The sequence below is a fragment of the Oryctolagus cuniculus genome, chromosome 15 (genome assembly GCF_051225735.1).
Source record: "Oryctolagus cuniculus isolate XC-2025 breed Fujian yellow rabbit chromosome 15, ASM5122573v1, whole genome shotgun sequence".
NCBI classification, from domain to species: domain Eukaryota; kingdom Metazoa; phylum Chordata; class Mammalia; order Lagomorpha; family Leporidae; genus Oryctolagus; species Oryctolagus cuniculus.
In genome coordinates this window covers 64,056,862-64,080,677 of record NC_142881.1, presented here as the reverse complement: position 1 = coordinate 64,080,677, position 23,816 = coordinate 64,056,862, and the positions used below count along the sequence as shown (strand labels likewise).

At 43.0% G+C, this 23,816-nt stretch overlaps 3 protein-coding genes across 32 annotated transcripts in view; 2 read left to right on the top strand and 1 right to left on the bottom strand.

Annotated features, from left to right (window-relative positions):
- DNAJC9 (DnaJ heat shock protein family (Hsp40) member C9) overlaps positions 1 to 19,190 on the top strand; it is a 54,568-nt gene extending 35,378 nt beyond the window's left edge. The window contains exon 5 of the mRNA XM_089313488.1: positions 17,405 to 19,190. Within this exon, the coding sequence (XP_089169614.1) occupies positions 17,405 to 17,410 (6 nt within the window). The 3' untranslated portion in view covers positions 17,411 to 19,190. The remainder of the gene's footprint in view (positions 1 to 17,404) is intronic.
- The window catches only part of FAM149B1 (family with sequence similarity 149 member B1), a 50,890-nt gene extending 28,573 nt beyond the window's left edge, over positions 1 to 22,317 (bottom strand). For 7 of the 27 annotated variants that reach the window (XM_002718422.6, XM_008269963.5, XM_008269967.5 and 4 more), the window contains exons 1-5: positions 22,031 to 22,273; positions 15,896 to 16,000; positions 14,837 to 14,966; positions 2,670 to 2,812; positions 1,343 to 1,459 (exon numbers count right to left, since the gene is read on the bottom strand). In XM_002718422.6, coding sequence (XP_002718468.3) covers positions 1,343 to 1,459; positions 2,670 to 2,812; positions 14,837 to 14,966; positions 15,896 to 16,000; positions 22,031 to 22,077 — 542 coding nt within the window. In that variant the 5' untranslated portion in view covers positions 22,078 to 22,273. Of the gene's footprint in view, positions 1 to 1,342; positions 1,460 to 2,669; positions 2,813 to 14,836; positions 14,967 to 15,895; positions 16,001 to 22,030 lie in introns of all 27 variants that reach the window. The other 20 variants (XM_070057830.2, XM_089313468.1, XM_070057839.2 and 17 more) reach the window with 8 other exon arrangements.
- The window catches only part of ECD (ecdysoneless cell cycle regulator), a 44,589-nt gene continuing 43,070 nt past the window's right edge, over positions 22,298 to 23,816 (top strand). For 2 of the 4 annotated variants that reach the window (XR_016220962.1, XM_089313464.1), the window contains exons 1-2: positions 22,321 to 22,531; positions 23,596 to 23,810. Coding sequence is in view for 2 of the 4 variants with exons in the window: in XM_089313464.1 (XP_089169590.1) it covers positions 23,606 to 23,810 (205 nt within the window). In the remaining 2 variants the exon portion in view is untranslated. Of the gene's footprint in view, positions 22,532 to 23,595; positions 23,811 to 23,816 lie in introns of all 4 variants that reach the window. The other 2 variants (XM_002718423.6, XM_089313465.1) reach the window with 2 other exon arrangements.

Below are 23,816 nucleotides of genomic sequence, written 5' to 3'. Positions count from 1 at the left end.
GACAGTGAGAGAGAGAGACAGAGAGAAAGGTCTTCCTTCCGTTGGTTCACCCCCCAAATGGCCACTACGGCTGGCACACTGCGCCGATCCAAAGCCAGGAGCCAGGTGCTTCCTCCTGGTCTCCCACTCGGGTGCAGGGCCCAAGCACTTGGGCCATCCTCCACTGCCTTCCTGGGCCACAGCAGAGAGCTGGACTGGAAGAGGAGTGACTGGGACAGAACCAGCGCCCCAACCGGGACAAGAACTCGGAGTACTGGTGCCGCAGGCGGAGGATTAGCCTAGTGAGCCACAGCACTGGCTCTTTTCAACATTTTTTAAAAAAGATTTAATTTTATCTGAAAGGTAGAGTTAGAGAGTGAGAGAGGGAGAGAGAAAGATCTTCAATCCACTTCAATTCACTCCCTAAATGCTTACAACACCGGAGGATGGGCTAGGCCAAAGCCATGAGCCTGGAAGTCAATCCAGATCTCTCACATGGATGGCAGGGCCCAAGTACTGCGCCATCATCTGCTGCCTCCCTGGATACATTATCAGGAACCTGGATCAGAAGCAGAGGATCCGAGAAACCCAGGAACCAGGACTTGAACCAAGCACTCTGATATGGGATGCAGGCAAGTTAACTGCTTCATAAAAACCCATTCCCTAGATTTTGAAAAACCATGTTATCTACACATTTATTCTAAGGAAGTACTTGTATTTATAGACAGATATAACGAGGCAGATTATATACATATGTATATATGTATATATAGATATATAGATCTGAATAACAAAAATATCCTTAAATTCCAGAAATATCTTACTTTTTGAACAAAAAATTATATAACTCAATTTTAACTTACAAAAAAAACTATGGTGAATCTTCTAGAATTTCCTGTTTTACTAAATATCAAGTAAGACATATAATACTTATAGAATGTATACAAGCAGAGGGGCTGGCACTGTGGTGTAGCAGGTAAAGCCATCGCCTGTTGTGCTGGCATCCCAAATAGGCACCGGGTCCGAGTTCCAGCTGCTCCACTTCTGATCCAGCTCTCTGCTGTGGCCTGGGAAAGCAGCGGGGGATGGCCCAAGTCCTTGAGCCCCTACACCCATGTGGGAGACCAAGAAGAAGATCCTAGCTCTTGGCTTTGGATCGGCCCAGCTCCAGTTGTTGCAGCCTTTAGGGGAGTGAACCAGTGGATGGGAGACTTCTCTCTCTCTCTCTCTCTCTCTCTCTCTCTCTGCCTCTGCCTCTCTGTAACTCTGCCTTTCAAATAAATATAAATCTTTTTTTTAAAAAAAGAATATATACAAGTAGAATACCATACTTATGTATTAGAATACATAAAAGTACACTTACATTGTAGAATCTCTTTCTTGAGGCAGGGTTGCTTCACGAGAAGCTGAAAGAACAGAAGGGCATCTAGGATACAACCCATAATCTTCACTTGGAGTGATTATCTGCCTACCTAGAATCCTTCAAGATAAAGAGACACAGACACAGATAAGCAGCTTCACTTGTCACACATACATAATCTAGATTTTTTGGGAACAAATTTGATGGCTGTACATAGAAGTCCAGTACACACTTAGTCTAATCCTGATTAAGAGTGATTCTTGGGAGAAAATGCACATACATTATCTTTACTATAGATAAATCTCTCTACACAGAGTGGAGATGGGAAAGATAAAAGTTATGGATTAGCAGTTAAAAAAAGCACAAAGAAACTCAGCACACACTTGTAATTTGCCCTTCACCCTCTCCAATAATCCATATTAGATCAACCAAAATAGGATGAAGGCCCAGCCAAATTAGTGGAAGTTATGAATCATTCTTAAGAACACGAAGCTTTATCAATTTTAAGTACACAGTGATACTAAAGCAGTTTCTGAGATAAGTTCCTGAACAGCCTATGTCAATTAGACATGAATTATAGACCACAGTGGATACAAACACGTTTTCTGAAAATCTTGTTCAAAAGAAGGACTCTTTGGACAGGCATGAAAGCCAGACCTCTATGGTATACAAACTATTTTACTTGGTTAGGATGACATGTTGGAGTTAGGAAAACTCTAAGAATCTTCTACCAACTTGACTTTTCTCTAGGCTGAAGCTTTATACCACATGGCCTTACTTATGTTCATTAAAATTATGCCTGTAAATATCTCAGAATACAAGCTTTTTTTGAAGTCCACTTAAAACATTTTTTTTATTTGACAGAGAATGAGACAGAAACAGAGCGAGCTCCCATCTGCTTCTTTTCACTCTCCAAATGTCCACCATGGCTGGGGCTTGGCCAGACTAAATTTGGGAGCTGGGAATTTAATCGTGGTCTCCCACATGGCTGATAGCGACCCAACTACTTGAGCCATCATCTGCAGCCTTGCAGGGTACATATTAGTAGGAAGCCAGAACTGGGAACAGAGCTGGGACTCAAACCTAGGCACTCCAATTTTGGATGCAGGTGTCCCAATCTGTGTCTAACTGCTAGGCCAAAGATCTGCCCCTGGAAATCCACTTTTTAAATTTTAGTATTAGCCATGAATATGCAAGTACTTCGAAAACTCATGGAAAAGGAATTAAGAGCTAAGTTCTTTTTGGTGCACAGAAGTTTGAAATCCATACATAATTTTCATATGAACTTTCTGAAGATCCCCCGTCCTTGTAAACTTCAGAGCTTCCCTACCTGAGGTGAGGAAAGCTAGCTGTCCACTCTTGGCACTCTTCCTGTAGACTCTTTGTATGCACACTCAACTTCCGCTCATACAAGAGCTCGTCAATGGCTGTGAACATTGCCTGGACTTTCTCAGTGGCATTTTGATCAAGTTCCTATAAGAAAATATCCCCCCAAAATATTTAGGTTAGCTTCAATCTCTGTTAAAATTTACAAAGATTGAAAATAGCCAATTTTGTTTTGTTTTAAATATTTAGTCCATTTGAAATACTGTTGTGTTTACATGAAAGGAAATTTAAATTAGTGTATTTTCTGATCTTATATAATTTCCAGATGTGTACTCTATCTCTATTTAATGAAAATTTACAAAAATATGAGGGGCCTTCAAAAACTTCATGAAAAATCTATATTTTAAAAAACCTTGTATGGATTTCAAAATATACTTGAACTAAAATATATTTTAATTTCATTTTCATAAACTTTTTGAAGTACTCTATCTATTTCTAAAAGTAATATTTTTTCATCACATAAATTTTCAAAAACTATAAAACATTACTTAACAAAATAAATTAGACTTGAACAAATGAATATACACAACATTCTTGGGCAGGAAGACCCAACATTACAGTGGTCCAAACTGTTTGGTAATTTCTTTTTTTTCTTTTTTTTTTTTTTAATTTTTTGACAGGCAGAGTGGACAGTGAGAGAGAGAGACACAGAGAAAGGTCTTCCTTTGCCGTTGGTTCACCCTCCAATGGCCACTGCTGTCGGCGCGCTGTGGCCGGCGCACCGCGCTGATCCGATGGCAGGAGCCAGGAGCCAGGTGCTTTTCCTGGTCTCCCATGGGGTGCAGGGCCCAAGCACTTGGGCCATCCTCCACTGCACTCCCTGGCTACAGCAGAGAGCTGGCCTGGAAGAGGGGCAACCGGGACAGAATCCGGCGCTCCAACCGGGACTAGAACCCGGTATGCCGGCACCGCAAGGCGGAGGATTAGCCTAGTGAGCCGCGGCGCCGGCAGTAATTTCTAATTGAAATGAAAACAGACACAGAGCCTGAAAAATTCTTGAGTAAGGAAATTCAAATAGGCCTTAAAAATAGCCTTAACCTTGCTAAAACTGTAAATGCTAAGTGAAACTTTAGTTGTTTCTGATATTTATGTTAGATACCAAACAACCTCAGTCAATCTTAAACAGCAACTAAGAGGTGGGTCTGTGCCTAGGGACTTTCCAATAAAATAAACCAAAAAAGCCAATTTTATAACTGCAAACAATTTCTTTATTTTTTATCTGTATTCACCCTAAAATACTTGCCTGAGGCTTTGTCATCACAGCTCTAAACCCTCTTTTACTGTAGTGCTTTCCAATTCATGAATTGCTGCTTCCCCAAATAAACTCTTTACAACTATGGGGAAAAAACAGATCTTTGCATACTGACCTTGTATCTTTTTTTAAGATTTTACTTATTTATTTGAGAGGCAGAGTTACAGACAGTAAGAGAGAGAGACAGGCCGGCGCCACGGCTCAATAGGCTAATCCTCTGCCTGCGGCGCCGGCACACCGGGTTCTAGTCCCGGTTGGGGGGCTGGATTCTGTCCTGGTTGCCCCTCTTCCAGGCCAGCTCTCTGCTGTGGCCCGGGAGTGCAGTGGAGGATGGCCCAAGTGCTTGGGCCCTGCACCCCACGGGAGACCAGGAGAAGCACCTGGCTCCTGGCTTCGGATCAGTGCGGTGCGCTGGCCGCAGTGCAGTGCACCGGCCACGGCGGCCATTGGAGGGTGAACCAATGGCAAAAGGAAGACATTTCTCTCTGTCTCTCTCACTGTCCACTCTGTCAAAAAAATTTAAAAAAAAATAAAATAAAATAAAAAGAGAGAGAGAGACAGAGAGAAAGGTCTTCCGTTGGTTCACTCCCCAGATGGCTGCAACGGCCAGAGCTGCACCGATCTGAAGCCAGGAGCCAGGAACTTCTTCCAGATCTCCCATGTGGGTGCAGGGGCCCAAGAGCTTGGGTCATCTTGTACTGCTTTCCCAGGCCATAGCAGAGAGCTGGACTGGAAGAGGAGCAGCCAGGACTAGAAAAGGAGCCCATATGGGATGCCAGCACTGCAGGCAGAGGATTAAACTACTGCGCCACCTTGCCAGCCCCTGACTTTGTATCTTGTAGCCTTGTTAATATTCATGCATCAGTTCTATTTTTTTCTCTCTGTGTATGTGTGTGTGTATGTATGATAGAGAGAGTTCCTTAGAATCTTTCATAGAGCTTCTATGCGATATATCTAGCTTTTATCAGCGTTGTACTGGCCTCCTAGAATTACTTGGGAACACTTCCTTCCTCATTTTCTACAAGTTTGTTAAGAAGATTATTATTTATTCTTTAAAGAGTTGATATAATTTACTGAAATTAAATATTTAATGGAATTTTCTCCCCATTAAAAAAACAAAACAAAGAAAAAAAAAACTTCTTTTTGTGCCTAACCTTTGAGATGCTTGCAGATTTATTAAGTGGGGCTTTCTCTATTGCAATGCTCCTTTGAAAGAAAGTCATATCCTAGCTCAAATCAAGACTTCATTTTTTTTTAAAGATTTATTTTATTTATTTGAAAGACAGAGTTACAGAGAGAGCTAGAGAGAGAGAGAGAGAGGTCTTCCATCCGCTGGTTCACTCCCCAGATGGCCGCAAGGGCCGGAGCTACACCGATCTGAAGCCAGGAGCCAGGAGCTTCTTCAGGGTCTCCCATGCGGGTGCAGGGGCCCAAGGACTTGGGCCATCTTCTACTGCTATCCCAGGCCATAGCAGAGAGCAGGATCAGAAGAGGAGCAGGCCGGCGCTGCGGCTCACTAGGCTAATCCTCCGCCTTGCGGCGCTGGCACACCGGGTTCTAGTCCCGCTCGGGGTGCCGGATTCTGTCCCGGTTGCCCCTCTTCCAGGCCAGCTCTCTGCTGTGGCCAGGGAGTGTAGTGGAGGATGGCCCAAGTGCTTGGGCCCTGCACCCCATGGGAAACCAGGAGAAGTACCTGGCTCCCGCCATTGGATCAGCGTGGTGCACCAGCCGCGGTGCGCCGGCCGCAGCGGCCATTGGAGGGTGAACCAACAGCAAAAAGGAAGACCTTTCTCTCTGTCTCTCTCACTGTCCACTCTGTCAAAAAAAAAAAAAATAGGAGCAGCTGGGACTAGAACCGGCACCCCTATGGGATGCCTGCGCTTCAGGCCAGGCGTTAACCCGCTGCAACACAGCACTGGCCCCGACTTCATTTGTTTTTTAAAGATTTTATTTAATTATTTGAGAGGTAGAGTTACAAACAAAGAGAGGGAGAGACACAGAGAAAAGTCTTCCACCCACTGGTTCACTCCTCAATTGACTACAACCAATCTAAAGCCAGGAGCTTCTTCTGGGTCTCACAGAGGGGTGCAGGAGCCCAAGCACTTTGGCCATCTTCCACTGCTTTCCCAGCCCATTAGCAGGGAGCTGGATTGGAAGAGGAACAGCTGGGACAAAAACTGGCACCCATATGGGATGCCGGCACCGCAGGCGGAGGGGTTAACCTACTAGGCCACAGCGCTAGCCCCATGATTTCATTTTTAAGACAATGTTAGAAACAGCTCCGGTACAGTAACAACTGCAGTCTCAGAGTATTCTGTCCTCTCCATCTATCCTAATCCCAGCCGCATGTGCATGTGGATCCCCAGCTTCCCAGGGTTCTCCCAGTGCCACAGGATCCTTCTGTGCTGGTAAGAGCAGGCTGGGTTACCTGCAGAGTAGGCTTCCAGGATGAAACAACTGGGCTCCCTTTGAAATTTCAGCACTGGCCTTAGCTTGGAGACACTGGGCATGGGTTTCTGCTCCTCAGTCAAGACCATTCACTAACTTTTCATAGAGAAAATACCTACCTAGTGTTTGAAAAAAATGACTCAAACTCAATATTTTACTTATAGGAGAGAGGGAAATTTTAAGAAATTATCCTTTATTGTTCAACAGGAAAAACACAAGGGTCTACTTCAGACAATAAAGATATCATTTAATTATTAAATATATGATATAATTTACCAGCATATTTGTCCTAATATCATAAACTTTTATTTATTTATTTTTATTATTTTTTGACAGGCAGAGTGGACAGTGAGAGAGAGAGACAGAGAGAAAGGTCTTCCTTTTCTGTTGGTTCACCCTCCAATGGCCGCCGCGGCCGGCGCACAGCGCTGATCCGAAGGCAGGAGCCGGGTACTTATCCTGGTCTCCCAGGCGGGTGCAGGGCCCAAGCACTTGGGCCATCCTCCACTGCACTACCTGGCCACAGCAGAGAGCTGGACTGGAAGAGGGGCAACCAGGACAGAATGCAGCGCCCCGACCAGGACTAGAACCTGGGGTGCCGGCGCCGCAAGGTGGAGGATTAGCCTAGTGAGTCGCGGCGCCGGCCTTTATTTTGTTTTTGGTATGTGGGAATAACTTTTAAATTTATTTATTTGAAAGGGAGAGAGACAGAGAAATCTCCCATCAGCTGGTTCACTTCCCAAATGCCCACAGCAGCTAAGACTGAGCCAGACTGTAGCCAGGAACCAGGAACTCAGTCCAGGTCTCCCATAAACGTGGCAAGCACAAAGCCACCTGTGCCATCACCTAATGCTTCCCAGAGTGTGCATCAGTGGAAAGCCAGAATCAAGGGTGGGTATAGACCTCAAACCTAGGCACACTGATCTGGGGATGCAGGTGACCCAAGCGCCTTCTCAAAGCATAGCTTCTCAAAGCTAAGCCAAATGCTCACATTTGTAGGAAGATTTTTAATCACTGATTTAATTTTTTAGTAGAGATTTACTTGGATTTTTAATTGCTCTTTGAGTCAGTCTGGTAATTTGTGTACTTTCAGGAATTTATCTGTTATATCTAAGTTATATAATTTTCTGGCATAAAGTTATATATTATGTTTCCTTAGCTTTCAGTACGGTCAGATTATATCCCCTTTCATTCCTCATGTTATTGTCTTCTTTTTTCTTTGTCAAACCAACTAAAGACTTGTCAATTTTAATGATTTTTTTTAAATAACAACTTTTCACTTTATTTTCTCTGTTTTTCTGTTTCATTAATTTTCATTCTTATGTATATTATTTTTTACTTTTGCAGGCTTTGGACTTAGTTTGTTCTCTCTTAGTTTCTTAGGATGGGAAATTGTTATTGACTTGAGACCCTCCTTTTTTCTGTATGCATTTGAAGCTATTAATTTCCTTCTAAGTACCACTGTATCTACATCCCATAACTTTTGAAATTTTGCTTTTCCCTTTAATTCAATTCAAAATATTTTCTTATTTCTCTTATAGATTTCTTTTCAACCCACAGGTTATCTATTTTTATTTATATGAGAGGCAGATAATTGATTGATAGAGGGAGCTCCCATCTGCCAGTTCACTCTCCGAATGGGTGCAATGGCCAAAGCTGGGCCAAGTGGAAGCTAGGAGCTGGGGATTCAATCCAGGTCTCCACAGAGATGGCAGTCACTTGGTCCTTTACTACTGCCTCCCAGGTTCTGCGTTAGCAGGATGGAGAAACTGGGAGATAGAGCCAGGAATGGAACTCAGCCTCTTTGATATGGGGCACAGGCATCTTAACCACAGGTAATCTAGAAGTGTTGTTTAACCACCAAATATTTGAAGATATCTCATATTTCTGTTGTTGATTTCTAACTTAATTACAATGTGGTTAGAGAACATACTTTGTATAATTTAAATCCTTTTAGATAGAGGAGATTTGTTTCATGTGTAATTGAAGAATGCTCTGCGTGGAATATAAGGTCAAGTTAGTTGACAGTGTTTGTTAAAGCCTTTAGTATTCTTGCTGATTTTCTCTCTAGTTATTCTAAAAGTAGTAAGAGTGGAATATTGAAGTTGCCAAGCCATAATTGTCATGCTGTTTCTCCTTTTAGTTTTATCAGTTTTGTTTCATGAACTTTAAGCTCAGTTGTGCGGTGTGTATACATCTATAATTGCTATATTTTCCTGATGAATTGTGCCTTTTATCATCATAAAATGCCTCTTTTTGTTACCAGTAGTAAGTTCTTTTTATGTCTGCCCACCTTTTAACTTTCACACTTGCACTCTGACTCATGGTTAGCCAGACACATGGATAGCTTGGGCTCTCTCTTGCAATGACATTTGGAGATCTCATCAAGGCCACCATAAACCATCTTACTTCCCAGATCTCTTTTATAAATTTCTGGATAATCTACCAATCCATTGTTTCTCTTAGCCAAACCTGAAACTTTAGGCTGTCTGGGCCACTATTTTTCCCACCAGGTTTGCTATTATAACTGTCATGCTATTGGGCAAATGCTTTGTCCAACATCCAGTCCCAATCTACTGAGGCCTCTCCAGCAGCATAGCTTGTCCCTTTGTAGAACAGTTTCTCACTGTTCTTAATACAAAGTACTGATTTTGGGGCTGGCGCTGTGGTGCAGCAGGTTAAAACCCTGTCTTGAAGCGCCAGCATCCCATATGGGTGCTGGTTCAAGCCCCGGCTGCTCCTCTTCCGATCCAGCTCTCTGCTGTGGCCTAGGATAACAGTAGAAGGTGGCCCAGGTCCTTGGGCTCCTGCACCCGCGTCGGAGACCCGGAAGAGGCTCCTGACTCCTGGCTTCGGATCGGTGTAGCTCCGGCCATTGAGTCCATCTGAGGAGTGAGCCAGCAGATGGAAGACCTCTCTCTCTGTCTCTACCTCTCTCTATAATTCTGTCTTTCAAGTAAATAAAATAAATATTAAAAAAAAAAAGTACTAGCCGGCGCCGTGGCTCAATAGGCTAATCCTCCACCTTGCGGCGCCGGCACACCGGGTTCTAGTCCCGGTTGGGGCGCCGGATTCTGTCCCGGTTGCCCCTCTTCCAGGCCAGCTCTCTGCTATGGCCAGGGAGTGCAGTGGAGGATGGCCCAGGTGCTTGGGCCCTGCACCCCATGGGAGACCAGGAAAAGCACCTGGATCCTGGCTCCTGCCATCGGATCAGCGCGGTGCGCCGGCTGCAGCGGCGGCCATTGGAGGGTGAACCAACGGCAAAGGAAGACCTTTCTCTCTGTCTCTCTCTCTCACTGTCCACTCTGCCTGTCAAAAAAAAAAAAAAAAAAAAAAGTACTACTGATTTTCATGAACAATTACTTCTTTATCTTTGTATAAGGGTCTTAAAAAGTTTATGGAAAATCTGTATTATTAAAGTTATTGAAAATGTTATGAAAAAACTATGTATGGATTTCAAAATTTTTTATAATAATTCCATTTTCCCACGAACTTTTTGAAGTCCCGTTATATGCTTCTGGTCAGTTTCAGAGCCCTTAATCACTGCTTTTGACCATTTTATCTTTTTTTTTGGGGGGGGGATGATTTGCCAAGCTGCTCACTCTGATACTAAAAGTTCCATTTCATAATTCTGTTTTTCTCAAAGTTTATTTTCTTGAAAGAGTGACACACAGAGATCTTCCATTTGCAGTTCACCCCTTAAATGCCTACAGAAGCTGGGCTAGGCCTGGCTCAGCCTGGCTCAAGCGAGGAGCCAGGAGCTCCATCTGAGTCTCTCAGGTGGGTGGCAAGGACCCAAGTAGTTAAGCCCTCATCTGCTGCCTTTCAGGGTGCACATCAGCAGGAAGCTGGATTGGAACAGAGGTGAGACTCATCCCAGGCATTCAGATATGGGATATGGGTGTCCCAAGCAGTAGCTTATCCTGCTGTATTACAATGCCTGCTCTCATTTTCTGTTATTATGTTGTCTTTGTCATGTTTTAGCATCTAGATTATGCAGACCTCATGAAATGATTTGTAAGTGTTCCTCCTGTGTGTTTTAGAAAAAAACTGTGTAACTTAACTTCTCACCTGGGCTGAAAGCTTCTCTGTGTGAGAGTTGTTTACTTTCTTTAATAGTTTTATAATTCATAAATGTAATGACATCATAAAAGTATAACTGTATTTATAGTCACCCATCCTTTGAGCTATCTTTATATATCTTACACATCTTACACACCCACACTTTACCCATGATATACACATTAAATACAGATATACTTCTTGCTTTAATCAGCCAGCTATTCTTTAAAGAAATAACAAAAAATATACTTTCATATTTTCTATTAAAAATTTTTTTTTTATTTGACAGATAGAGTTACACAGAAAGAGAGAGAGAGACAGAGAGAAAGGTCTTCCTTCCATTGGTTTACCCCACAAATGGCCACTACGGCTGGAGCTACACCGATCCGAAGCCAGGAGCCAGGTGCTTCCTCCTGGTTTCCCATGCGGGTACAGGCGCCCAAGAGCTTGGGCCATCCTCCACTGCACTTCCGGGCCATAGCAGAGAGCTGGACTGGAAGAGGAGCAACTGGGACTAGAACCCAACACCCATATGGGATGCCGGTGCCGCAGGCAGGTGATTAACCAAGTGAGCCACAGTGCCGGCCCCTCCATTTATTTTAAAGGTTTTATTTGAAAGAGTTATAGTCCATCAGGACTGGTGTTGTGGCACAGCAGGTAAAGCTGCTGCCTGCAGTGCCAGATCCCACATGGGTAACAGCTGGTGTCCCGGCTGCTTCACTTCCAATCTGGCTCCCTGCTAATGTGCCTAGGAAAGCAGTGGAAGATGCTCAAGTGCTCCTGCGCCCACATGGAAGACCAATTTGAAGCTCCTGGCTCCTGGCGCAGACCTGGCCATTGCGGCCATTTGGAGAGTGAGCCAATGGATGGAGGATGTTTTTCTCTCTTTCTCTTTAACTCTGCCTTTCAAATAAATAAGCAAATCTTTTTTAAAAAATATGTTAAGAAATAAATACTCAAAGGACAGAAAGATTAATTCATTCCCTTAGAATAAAATCTAGATTCTTTCCAATGTCCTGTCCTACCTCTTGGATCTCATTTGTGCTTTTCTCCCCTTGGTTCAGCATCCTTCAACCTCCCTGAGCCTTGCTCATTTCCAAGAAGACACCAAACTCTTTCCCTTGGGAACACAAAGCTCTTATTCTCCTTGGATTTTCTGCATAAGTTTCTGGTTACCTGTCTGGAAAGTTTTCTCATTTCACATGGTTAGCTCCCCAATCTTTAAGTCTCAGAACTACCTGACCTCATAACCCTAATTAAAGTGAATCACATTTACAATTTTAAGCACCCTGTGGTCTCCCTTATTACATTTTGTATTTTATTTGCATTTATCTACTTCCCTCATTAGTCTACTGAATCGTAAGTCTCACTCACTTCATTTTCCCATGGCTGAGTAAAGTAACAACGAATGTGTTCAAACAATATTTGTTGGGGCTGGTGCTATGGTGCAGTAGGTTAATACTCTGCCTGCGATGCCAGCATCCCATGTGGGCTCTGTTTCTAGTCCCGGTTGCTCCTCTTCCAATCCAGCTCTCTGGGAAAGCAGTATAAGATGGCCCACGTCCTTGGGCCCCTGCACCCACGTGGGAGACCCAGAAGAAGCTCCTGGCTCCTGGCTTCGGATCGGTGCAGCTCTGACTGTTGCAGCCACTGGGGAGTGAGCCAACGGAGGGAAGACCTTTCTCTCTGTCTCTCCCTCTCACTGTCTGTGATTCTGCCTCTCAAATAAATAAATAAAATCTTTAAAAAAAATTTGTTGAGTGAATGTTAAAAACTCAAAACTCAAATATCCGATGTAAGGAAAGCTACAATTATGATAAGCTAACACAGGGATATATAACTTTTCTAACTGGTAGATAAGAAGGTAGTAAAGAAAATGTCTATATGAAATAATGACAAATGAAAAAAATGAGCCACAGAATAGTATGCAAATGTATCATACAACCATTTAAGAAAAGTATATATACATTAAAAATGATTGGGGGGGGCGCTGGCACTGTGGTGTAGCAGGTAAGGCCGCTGCCTGCAGTGCCAGCATCCCATATGGGTGCTGCTTCAAGTCCTGGCTGCTCCACTTCTGATCCCGTCTCTGCTATGGCCTGGGAAAGCAGTGGAAGATGCCCAAATCCTTGGGCCTCTGTACTCAAGTGGGAGACCTGGAATAAGATCCTGGCTCCTGGCTTCAGATCAGCGCAACTCCAGCCATTGCGGCCAATTGGGGAGTGTACCAGCAGATGGAGGACCTCTCTTTTTCTCTCTCTCTCTCTCTTTGCCTCTCCTTCTCTCTCTGTGTAACTCTTATCAAGTAAATAAATAAATCTTTTTAAAAAAGTATAAAAAAAGAATGGAACATAATTCATGGTAATGATAATAGTTTAATAATTAACAGGTTTTTTTTTGTAAAGAAAGCAGGCTGCTAATTATAATACTGTATAAATTCAGTACTGTGGAAAAGCGCTCACAAAATAATAAATACAGAAATAGAGCATAATACTGTAGGCACACCATGATTTTAAATAGGTCAAATTAAATGCAGATGGAAAGAAGATACAGAAATAAAAATATCTACTACATCAAGGTGACAACATTATACATAAAATTTGTCTTTTAAATTTTCTTTTAAGGTTACTGATTTTTTTTAAAGATTTATTTATTTTTACTTGAAAGAGTTACACAGAGAGAGAAGGAGAGGCAGAGAGAGAGAGAGAGGGAGGGAGGGAGGGAGGAGAGGTCTTCCATCCACTGGTTCATTCCCCAATTGGCTGCAACGGTTGGAGCTGCGCCAATCTGAAGCCAGGAGCCAGGAGCTTCTTCCAGGTCTCCCATTCGGGTGCAGGGGCCCAAGGACTTGGGACATCTTCCACTGCTTTCCCAGGCCACAGCAGAGAGTTGGATCAGAAGTGGAGCAGCTGGGACTCGAACTGGTGGCCATATGGGATGGTGACACTAGGATGTGGCTCTACCCGCTACGCCACAGCACAGGCCCCAAGGTTACTGGTCTTTTAAAAATAATATTTTATAATGGAAGATAGCCAAAAATAAATAAAAATCACTCATTATCTCATCACTTGATTAATAACAAATGAATAAGATTTTGGGTTAATATTCTTAATGTTAGGACTTGCTAGGTCTTTGGGACACAAATGGTTAATTTTGGACCTGGCACAAGCAAAATGACCCTGAGAATAGCAAGGTGGTATTTTATTGCCCAAGATTCCAAAAGCTCGACTCTGATGTTTACAGCTCCTTGCAGGGACATCCTGAGCTTGTAGGACCATACAATGTACTTTGTTGACTCTGAACACCTGCCAAGTAGGCTTTCTGTCCTCTCAGATCCAACTTATCACGTCCACATGGCCCCTCCCAACAAGCACCATAATGAGGCTGCTGCTCACCGCCTGGTGGCTTGAACACTCACACCAGCGTCCCTGCCCACTCTCCTGGTGGGCTGCATTCCTACCTCCAACTCCACTATGCTATACTTTCTACAATAAAAAAGTCTTCTGCTTTAACTGGCTTCCCTCACCTTCTTCAAACTCTAAAATCCTAAAACCTAACATTTAGGCCTTTTATAAAAATATGAGCAGGGGCTAGCACTGTGGCGTAGCAGGTAATGCCACTGCCTGCAGTGCTGGCATCCCATGTGGGCACTGGTTCAAGATCCAGCTGCTCCACTTCTGATCCAGCTCTCTGCTATGGCCTGGGAAAGCAGTGGAACATTGCCCAAGGCCTTGGGCCCCTGTACCCATGTGGGAGACCCAGAGGAAGCTCCTGGCTCTTGGCTTCCGATCAGCACAGCTCTGGCTGTTGTGGCCAACTGGGGAGTGAACCAATGGATTGAAGACCTTTCTCTCTCTCTCTCTGTGTAACTCTGACTTTCAAATAAATAAATAAATTTTAAAAATAATCAAAAATTACTACACTAAACATACTATTTTTAATCTACTTGTTTTCATTTAACAGTATGTCATAAACATTTTCCCAGCCTATAATAGCTTAATAATAAACTTCCAAACACATTTTAAACAACAAAGTAGTGTTATTGGTGAAGTAGCTCATTAGTGGACTGAGCATGGCAAGAGGAACAGATCTGGAGCCCAGATCCACACCAACCTGCAACTGTCTAATTCGGACACGAAGCATCTCTAAGGCTTAATTGCTGAATCCACAAAACAGTGAAGAAAGGTGAGAATCAACATTTCTTTACAATTAACATGAAATGTGGTTAATATTAGTATAAAAATGTAAAAAATAATGCAGGAAAATGAAGGAATTAAATAATATCCACAAATCCTAACTCCCAGAACAGTTTCCCAAATACTCCATCAGAGTGATGACATACAACTCACACCATATCCCCAGGAGAAGTCCGAGCTGCCTTCAGTAGATATCCCTGTGCCTGTATAACTTGGAAAAGCAGACCTTGAATTCCCAGTGTCAGTTGATGTAGAAGGTGATTCTTGTGTGAAGTCAGACTCACTGCATGTACAATTTGGGAAGAGGGAAAAAAACAGGAAAATTCTCATATTTCTTCAAGTTTCCATATAACTATTTGGCAACTTATCAGGTAACAAGCATAGTAGAAACAAAAATATATGTAAAATGTATCTCTACAGAGGCAAAAATAAATGAAGCACTTGAAATCTACACATCACTAAAAAGTCCTTCTTAATTCCTGTAGAATTGGTGACAGCCATTCCAAATATTTTGTAACAGTTTACAATAACTTCTTTAACATTCCACATATAACTTATACTCTTTATAAATACATTTCATAAATGTTAACAATAATATCTGAATTTGTATGGCACTTTAATATCTTTTTACAGATATTAACTTCATTTTATCCTATTAACAACCTGGTGATATAGAACTCAATTCCATGTTAAAAATCAGAGAATCTGAGGTTCTAGGTTTTAAAACTAGGCTTTATGCCTTTAAAATTTTTCTATGATAATATAAAGCTTCCCAGAACCCTCTTTGAAGATATGGTCTCCTCTATTTCTTAGAATGGTAATTGCAGCTAATGTTTATTCAGAATTTACTATATGCCAGTGTGCCAAGTTTTACATAGCTTGTCTCATTTACAACATCCTAAAAGAGTTATATTATCAATTAAGTCACTTGCTCTGTGATACTCAATTAATAAGGATCAGGATCAGGATTAAAAATCAGATGTCATGCCCTGAGTCCATGTTCTTACAAACTTCATTATACTACTTCTTCAAGGTTATAAAATTAGTTATGCTGCTGTTGCCATAGGCTGTTCCAGAATGAAAACTGAATGGTACTGAATGCATGTGATATGAATTCTTGGCTTGTTTTAAGAGCCAGGTTCAATACAAAAAAAAAAAAACCTTTGCCATCAGCAAGTGCAATAAGCAAACAAGTCTACTTTGTGTTAGTACCTCTGGGAACTGGTATCTTTTTCATGGCTGTTACTGGCAGGGAAAATTTCATCCAGCTGCTCTGGAAGGGGATGATGATTAAGAGCATGTTTTGTTACTCCTTTCCTGTAAAAGATAAAACACAGGTATATTTCCTATAATGGAAAAACATACTTTTCAGAAATTTGATCTACAAGTTAATACTTTCTGCTGCTCTGTAACTGTACTGTCCAAAATGGTAGCCTAGCAGTAAAAATGTGGCTAGTCAGAATTAACTGTTCTAAGTGTATAATTCACAGGATTCTGAAGTCATATTACAACAAAAAGGATGTATAATATCTTATTCTATTATCAATTGCTTTTTTTTTTTTTTTGACAGGCAGAGTGGACAGTGAGAGAGAGAGACAGAGAGAAAGGTCTTCCTTTGCTGTTGGTCCACCCTCCAATGGCCACCGCGGCCGGCGCACAGCGCTGATCCGAAGGCAGGAGCCAGGTGCTTCCTCCTGGTCTCCCATGCGGGTGCAGGGCCCAAGCACTTGGGCCATCCTCCACTGCACTCCCTGGCCACAGCAGAGAGCTGGCCTGGAAGAGGGGCAACCAGGACAGAATCCGGCACCCCGACCGGGACTAGAACCCGGTGTGCCGGCACCGCAAGGCAGAGAATTAGCCTACTGAGCCGCGGCGCTGGCCTCTATACATTGTTTTTTAAAAAAGATTTACTTATTCGAAAGGCAGTCACAGAGAAACAGAGGCAGAAAGAGAGAGAAAGAGAAAGAGAGGTCTTCCATCCACTGGTTCACTCCTCAGATGGCCACAATGGCTGGAGCTGGGCTGAGTTAAAGCCAGAAGCCAGGAATTTCTTCCAGGTCTCCCACATGGGTGCAGGGGCCCAAGGACTTGGGCCATCTTCTACTGCTTTCCCAGGACATAGGAGAGAGCTGGATAGGAAGTAGAGCAGCCAGGACTTGAATCAGCACCTATATGGTAAGCTGGCACTGTAGGTGGAGGCTTTACCCACTATGCCACAGGACCAGCCCCTATCAATTAGATATTAAAATAATATTTTAGGCATACTGGGTTAAATAAAATATATTTAAAAATTCATTTCATTGCAAATTTAAAGGAGTAGGATATTGCCACACAGCTATTAGAACAGGTAAAAAAAAAAATAGTGGTGACACCAGATGAGGATGAGGATGCAGACAAACCAGATGTCTCATACATTGCTGGTAGAAATGTCAAATGGGACAGCCACTCTACAATAGTTTGACAGTTCTTATAAAATGAAACACATGCATTAACCAAAAGACCTACCAGTTGCACTCTTAAACAGTTGAGCCCAGGAAAAAGAACACTCAGGTTTAAAAAAGAAAAACCTGTACACAAATGTTCACCATAATTTTACTGTGATTGAAAACAACTAGAAAAACCCAAATGTTTTTCAACATGTGAACAAATTTTGGTATAGCCACACAATGGAATATTATTCAGAAGTAAAATGAAATGAACAATTTTTTTTTTATTTGACAGAGTTAGACAGTGAGAAAGTTCTTCCTTCCGTTGGTTCACTCCCCAAATGGCCACTACAGCCAGATCTACGCCGATCCGAAGCCAGGAACCAGCAGTTTCTTGTGGGTCTCTCACATGGGTGCAGGGGCCCAAGGACTTGGGCCATCCTCCACTACTTTCCTGGGCCACAGCAGAGAGCTGGACTGGAAGAGGAACAGCTGGGACTAGAACCCGTTGCCCACGTGGGATGCCGGCACCGCAGGCGGAGGATTAGCCAAGTGAGCCACGGCACCAGCCCCATGAAATGAACTATTAATACCTGCAACTACCTTCATGGATCTCAGGGGCATCATACTTAGTAAAAAAAAGGCAAAGCCAATTGCAAAATGTTACATATTATATGCAGGGTCTTCACAAAGTTCATGGAAAACACATATTATGAAAAAAATTATGCAGGGATTTCAGAATTTTTTTGTATCAAGATAAACTTATTTTTATAAAAACATTCATTTGAAAGTAAGAGACAGATAGAGCTAGCTCCCACCTGCTAGTTCGCCCTCCAAATGCATGTAACTGCAGGAGCTGGGCTGCAGTCAGGAGCTGAGAACCAGAACACAACCCAGGTCTCCCATATGAGCAGCAGAGACACAATGACCTGAGCCATCATTGCTGTTTCCCAGGTCTGCATTAGCAGGAAGATGGAGTGAGGAGCCAGGGTTGGATATCAAATGTAGGCACTCCAGGATGGTATACAGTCTCTTAACTGGCATCTTAACTGGTAGGCCAAATGCCTGGCCCCATTTATCTCTTAAATCCATTTGTCCATGAAGTTTTTGAAGTACCCTCATATGATCCATTTATATAATGTTCACAAATGACAAAACTATAGATAGGGAGAACACATTAGTGGTTGCCAGGGTAGAGATAGGAGTGAATTTGGTTGTAAAAGGGTACCCAAGGAAGTTCCTTTGTGGTGATGAAATGTCTGTATCTTGATTGCAGTGGTGGTTATACCATTCTATAAATGGATTGTGTATACACAAACATGTAGACAGGAATGGATGTACAAACTGAATAATGTCTATAGTCAGCTGTATTAGAGCAGTATCAGTCTCTTAGTTTTGAAATTATACTAGTTACATAAGATGTCACTAGGGGGAACCTGGGTGAAGGGTTCATGGTACTCTATGTACTATTTTTTCAACTTCCTGTGAATCTATAATTACTTGAAAGTAAGAAGGCAACTTTTTCTTTATGTGTTTTTCCTTATTTTCATGTGACCAACCTGAAAATGTAATCTGTATGTGTCTAACATATTTCCATGCTATGCTACGGCTCTAAAGAGTTCAACATGAAGTAGACTTTTGCATAGTAGTTAAGATGCTGTTTAGGATGCCTGCATCCCATATCACAGTCCCTGGGTTCAAGTTCCAACTTTGCTTCCAATTCAGCTTTCTATTAATGTGCACCCTTGGAGGCAGCTGGTGATAGCTCAAGTAGTTGAGTCCCTGCCACCCATGTGGGAGACCTGAATTGAGTTCCTGGCTCCTGACTTAGACCTAGCACAGCCCTATCTATTGTGGGCTTTGGGGAGTGAGCCAGCAGATGGAAGAGCTCTGTCTCTCTGCCTTTCAAGTAAATAAATAATTTTTCAAAAGAGTCCAATGTGTACACTGAAATAAGCTAGGGAATCAATTATTATATACTCTGGTCTTAATGAACTATGGATTTTCCTTCCTCACAGATTTCTGTAGTTGAATAAATGTAGGCATCATGATAGATAAATAAAGTTATACACTTTTCTTTACAGGAGATCTCCCCAGGGTCTTTAATATGCAAATACATATTATAAATCTCTAATATTCTTATATCACAGGAAAGGAAACTGAAGTACAGAGAGATTATGTAACCTGCTTATGAGCATAAGGTTAATAAGTGATGGAATCAGGATTCAAATACAAGCAGTTCGGCTTCAAGGCTTCTCAACGGAAATGAACAGTTTGAGATTCTAGCAAATTGTACCATTTTTGTTATATAAAATTAAAGGCTCAGGCATTGAAGCTTTTGATTATTTCTCTGATGATAGAAATGGATTTGTGGAGAGCCATCTCATTCAATGATCTTACAGTAACAGCCTATCTTTGAAAAAGTGGTCAGAATAGAAATACAGATTTCAGCTATAAGATAGAGATTGAAGACATGTTTTAATCTATCAGGGAAATTGAATATGAAGTGACAATTAGATAATAACAAGGAAATACCGTTAAATTTGATGATAGCATTGCTATTACATAAGAAAATGTCACTAATTTTTGGAGAGGCATGCTGATGTATACAGGGGTAAAATGATAATCTGAAATTTCATCTGCCTTGTTTCACAGAGGCTACAGAAAAATATAAAGATAGATGAATCTAATATATTAAAACCTTGATAACTTGTATGTGGTCCATTATAATATGAGTGGTCCATTATATTATTCTCTATTCATCTGAAATTTTTCATTAAAAAATAATAAGCAGTTGAAAATCACTCTTCTCCAAACGTTTACAATGTGTAAGTGTTGGGAGAAAACTAAAGTTACTGCTTCAAAATAGCTTATCATTATAATATCTGAAGTAAAAACTGCTTTAATTTACTGTCATTTATATGTATTGTACCTTCCTTATTTACTACATCATGACTCCAGCTAGAGAATTCTCTTTTGGGAGAGTTTTTAGGGAGTATCAGTCAACACTCAAGAATAAGTAGTGTAACTCTGCTGGGTCAATAATTTTGACCTCCTAAGTGCCTACCAACATTTTTTATACATGATTTTTCCTGTCAGAGTGGGTTGGAATTAAATATAAAAGCAGATTTTTAGCTAAGCTTTTTATTGAGAAATGATTATTTCTTTGCTTTAGTGTCTGAATAACTTACTATCTGCATTGATATAGTGTAGAAATCTTATTTCTTAACAGATACTAAGGTTCTGAAAGGCAAGGAGTGTGGTTAGCCTTATTTTCTTTGTCTATTGTATGTCTATTGTCCCAAGTAAAGGTGAGAAGGGACAAGGAAATCACCATTTCCTGCAGCCTATTATGTATTAATCCTGACCCAGTCACTTAGATGTGCTTTTCTCACATGGCAGAAATGAAGGCTCGGCTTTAAGTAATTTGCCTACAAATCACATGGCTAGAAAAGAGCCTAGCCAGAAACATAATATGCTTACTATTACCATGGATTGTCAGGATTTAACTAAAATGCATGGAGGGCGTGAGCATCACGGACACCAGGTTAAGCTGCTCCTGGCATGCCCACATCCTGTCATCAGGACACCTGGGATTAAGTCCACCTCTGATTCGCATCCAGCTTTCCACTACTGCAGCTGGGAAGCAGCAGATTACAGTTCCTGCCACCCACATGGGACCCAGATGAAGTTCCTGGCTCTGGCTCCTGGCTTCTGCATGGTTTAGCCCTGGCTGCTGAGGTCATTTGGGGAGTGAACCAGTGGACAGATATCTCTCTCTTTTTTCTAACACTCTGCCTTTCAATAAATAATAAAGTCTTTTTAAACAATAAATGTATGGTTGCCATAATTATATAATCTTTTATTATTTTTTAGAATTTATTTATTTGAAAGGCATTGTTAGAGAGAGAGAGAGAGAGAGAGAGAGACAATCTTCCATCCACTGGTTCACTCTACAAATGGCTGCAATGGCTGGGGGTGGGCCAGGGCCAGGCTGAAGCTTCTTCTGGGTCTCCCATGTGAATATGCAGGGGCCCAAGGCCTTGGGGCCATTTTCCACTGCTTTCCCAAGTGCATTAGCAGGGAGCTGGATCGGAAGTGGAGCAGCCAGGATGCCTGCATTGCAGGTGGCAGCTTAACAACGCTGGCCCCTGGTTATATAATCTTCAAATGTGTACCCTTTCTGAAAAAATTTCATTTTCTGAAAAACAATATATAATCATGTGTATTTTACAGTAATTATTAACTATCAAAAAGTGTCAATCCTTTTGAAAGTGAAAAGCATTAATGAATATAAGACACTCTACTTGGTACACTTCACTAGTGGGAGGAATTGGGTCTTTAAGCCAGATACATTTCTGAAGTCTCAAAAGCAAAACCGACCCTCACGGCTTCTGAGTAATTGCACAGGGCGGCAGTGTGTGTGATGGTTTAGACCTCAGGCTTCAGAATCAAGAGCTACACTAGGTTTGTGCTTCTCAGCTCGCTGTGTAGTCTGTGGCATGCTACAATCCTTCCTTCTGGGATCTTTATCTGTAGAATGTGCAAAACCGTAGTCCCAATCTAATATCCTTGTCGACAGGATTAAATGCATGCAAACAGCTTTTGCGCGGTGTCTGGCACTAGATAGATTCAACTTAAATGGCCATTGACTGTGGCCTCAGGAAACCCAGTCCCTAAATTCAGAATCTACAGTCCAAGAAGTTGGGCAGGTGCAAGTGACAGGACCCCAGTTGGAGACGGAAGGACAAGGGGCAGCGTCCAGCAGGGCTGGGAGAAGCGAATTCCAAAGAGAATTTTTCTCCCCCCAGCCGTGGAAAAGGAAAGGAGCGCAGGCCTGGCCAAGAAGGGGCCCCGCAGCGCCCGCAGTCCGCCTCAGCCTCCCCCGGCCCCGGCTGGGGTGGCTGAGCAGTCCACTCACAGCTCCAAGCTCTGTGGCACGGCCTTCCGAGTGTATCTGGAGATCATCCTCCTCCTCCTCCTCCTCAGCCGCGGCCGGGGCGGGCACGCCAGGGTGGGGGCCTCCGGGCCTGGCCCTCCCGCCGGCTCCGGCCCGGCCCCCTCCCGCCACCTACCGGCCCCGTCTCGCCCCGTCGCCTAGACTCCGGACTGCCACCTCCCCAGGATCCCCTCCTCTTCAGTCCGCCGACCTCCCAGCGTCCCCGTGGGGGGCGGAAGTGACGTGACAGCCGGGCACCTACCCAATGCTCCGGCCGACGCGCGGCAGTGACGACACCGAAGGTTCCGGAAACTGAGCGGGCGCTAATTTAAAGCGGTTCTCGCTGGCTTGAGCTCCGGCGGGTAGCCGAGCCTGGACCAGGCTGTGGCGGCTGGTGACAGCTTCTCGACCAGCTCACACAGTAGAAGAAGCGGCCGAGGAAAGGTGCCGCCGCAGAGAAGGTGCAGAAGAGGCCCTAGAACCGTAAGCGGATTTGACTTCATTTTGTCAGGTGGAAGGAGGGAGCGTAGGCTGAGCGAGGAGGTCGGGCCGCTGCTGCTTGGTGGCTTCTGTTCCTGTGCCCCGGGCTTTCTCATTTACAGTGAGGCGTTGGCCCGAGTGACCTCAAGCTTCTTCCAGTCCGGACACTCGAAGTCTGAATGATGAAGGGGTGCTTGGTGTTATGGGGTGGGTGTGCAGAAGTATTTGTCCCTGTAGGTTGAAAGGCAGAATGGTGATTGGGACAGACTGTGGTGAGCGGCGTCGGGATAGAAGGTGCAGGTTCTTTCTCAGGGCGTTAGGAAGCCGAGCCAGGGTGAGGGTTCCGGCGCTGCGGTGGCGTGGTCCTCGCCGCCTGTTTGTAAGGAAAGCTCCTCGTTGTATCCCGGGGTGCAGCCTCTGAGACTCGGAAAGGGGGCACGTTTAGGACAGACAGCTAGGAGCAAGAGTCTTGGGCCAGTTATTTTTGGGGTGAGACACAGGACCGGAATGTTCTGCAGTTTTGGGTTTTTCTGTGCCATACACTGTCCATCGTAAGGGGAACAGGTGGATTCTACAGAGCAAGAGAGATTGCTCTTTATTGCACTTAAATAGCAGAACTGGTGGAGTGACATGTCCATCATGCAGTTAAAAAGCCCCAGAAAGAAACACTGAAGTGGCTCAAGTCATGCTACTCATTAGTGATGAGCTGGGACTTACGGTTGTATGTGAACAGTGAATGCCAGTGCAGTGCTTCTCAAAGTGTTAACCCACACCACTGCTAGCACAAGGGCAAACGTGTAAAATTTTAGTGTTACGGACTGTTAATTTGGGAATGTGATCCTGCGTTTTTGCTCATTACATTATACCAAAGTTTAACATACTTTCATATATAAAGAACATTTTTAAATATAAAATGTCATTGAATAAATGTCATTAAATAAATGTTACTGTAGGTGGTACATGGTCAAGGCAAAAGCTATGATGATGGTTTGTGGATAATTGAATTTTGGAAAACAGCCTACATTTTTCTATGTCTGTGATTTATATTATTGAAACTTTAAACATAGTTTTCAAAAAATGGAGGAAAACATGAAGCTTGCCACCGTGGAAGACACAGTGGAGTACCGCCTGTTCCTGATACCAGATGAACGAAGGGACCCAGAAAAGCATAAAGAGATTCTTGAGAAGTCTATTGAAAGGATCATGACCCAGTTTGCTCCCATGCTGGTCTCCTATATCTGGCAGAATCAACCTTTCAATCTCAGATATAAACCTGGGAAAGGTAAAA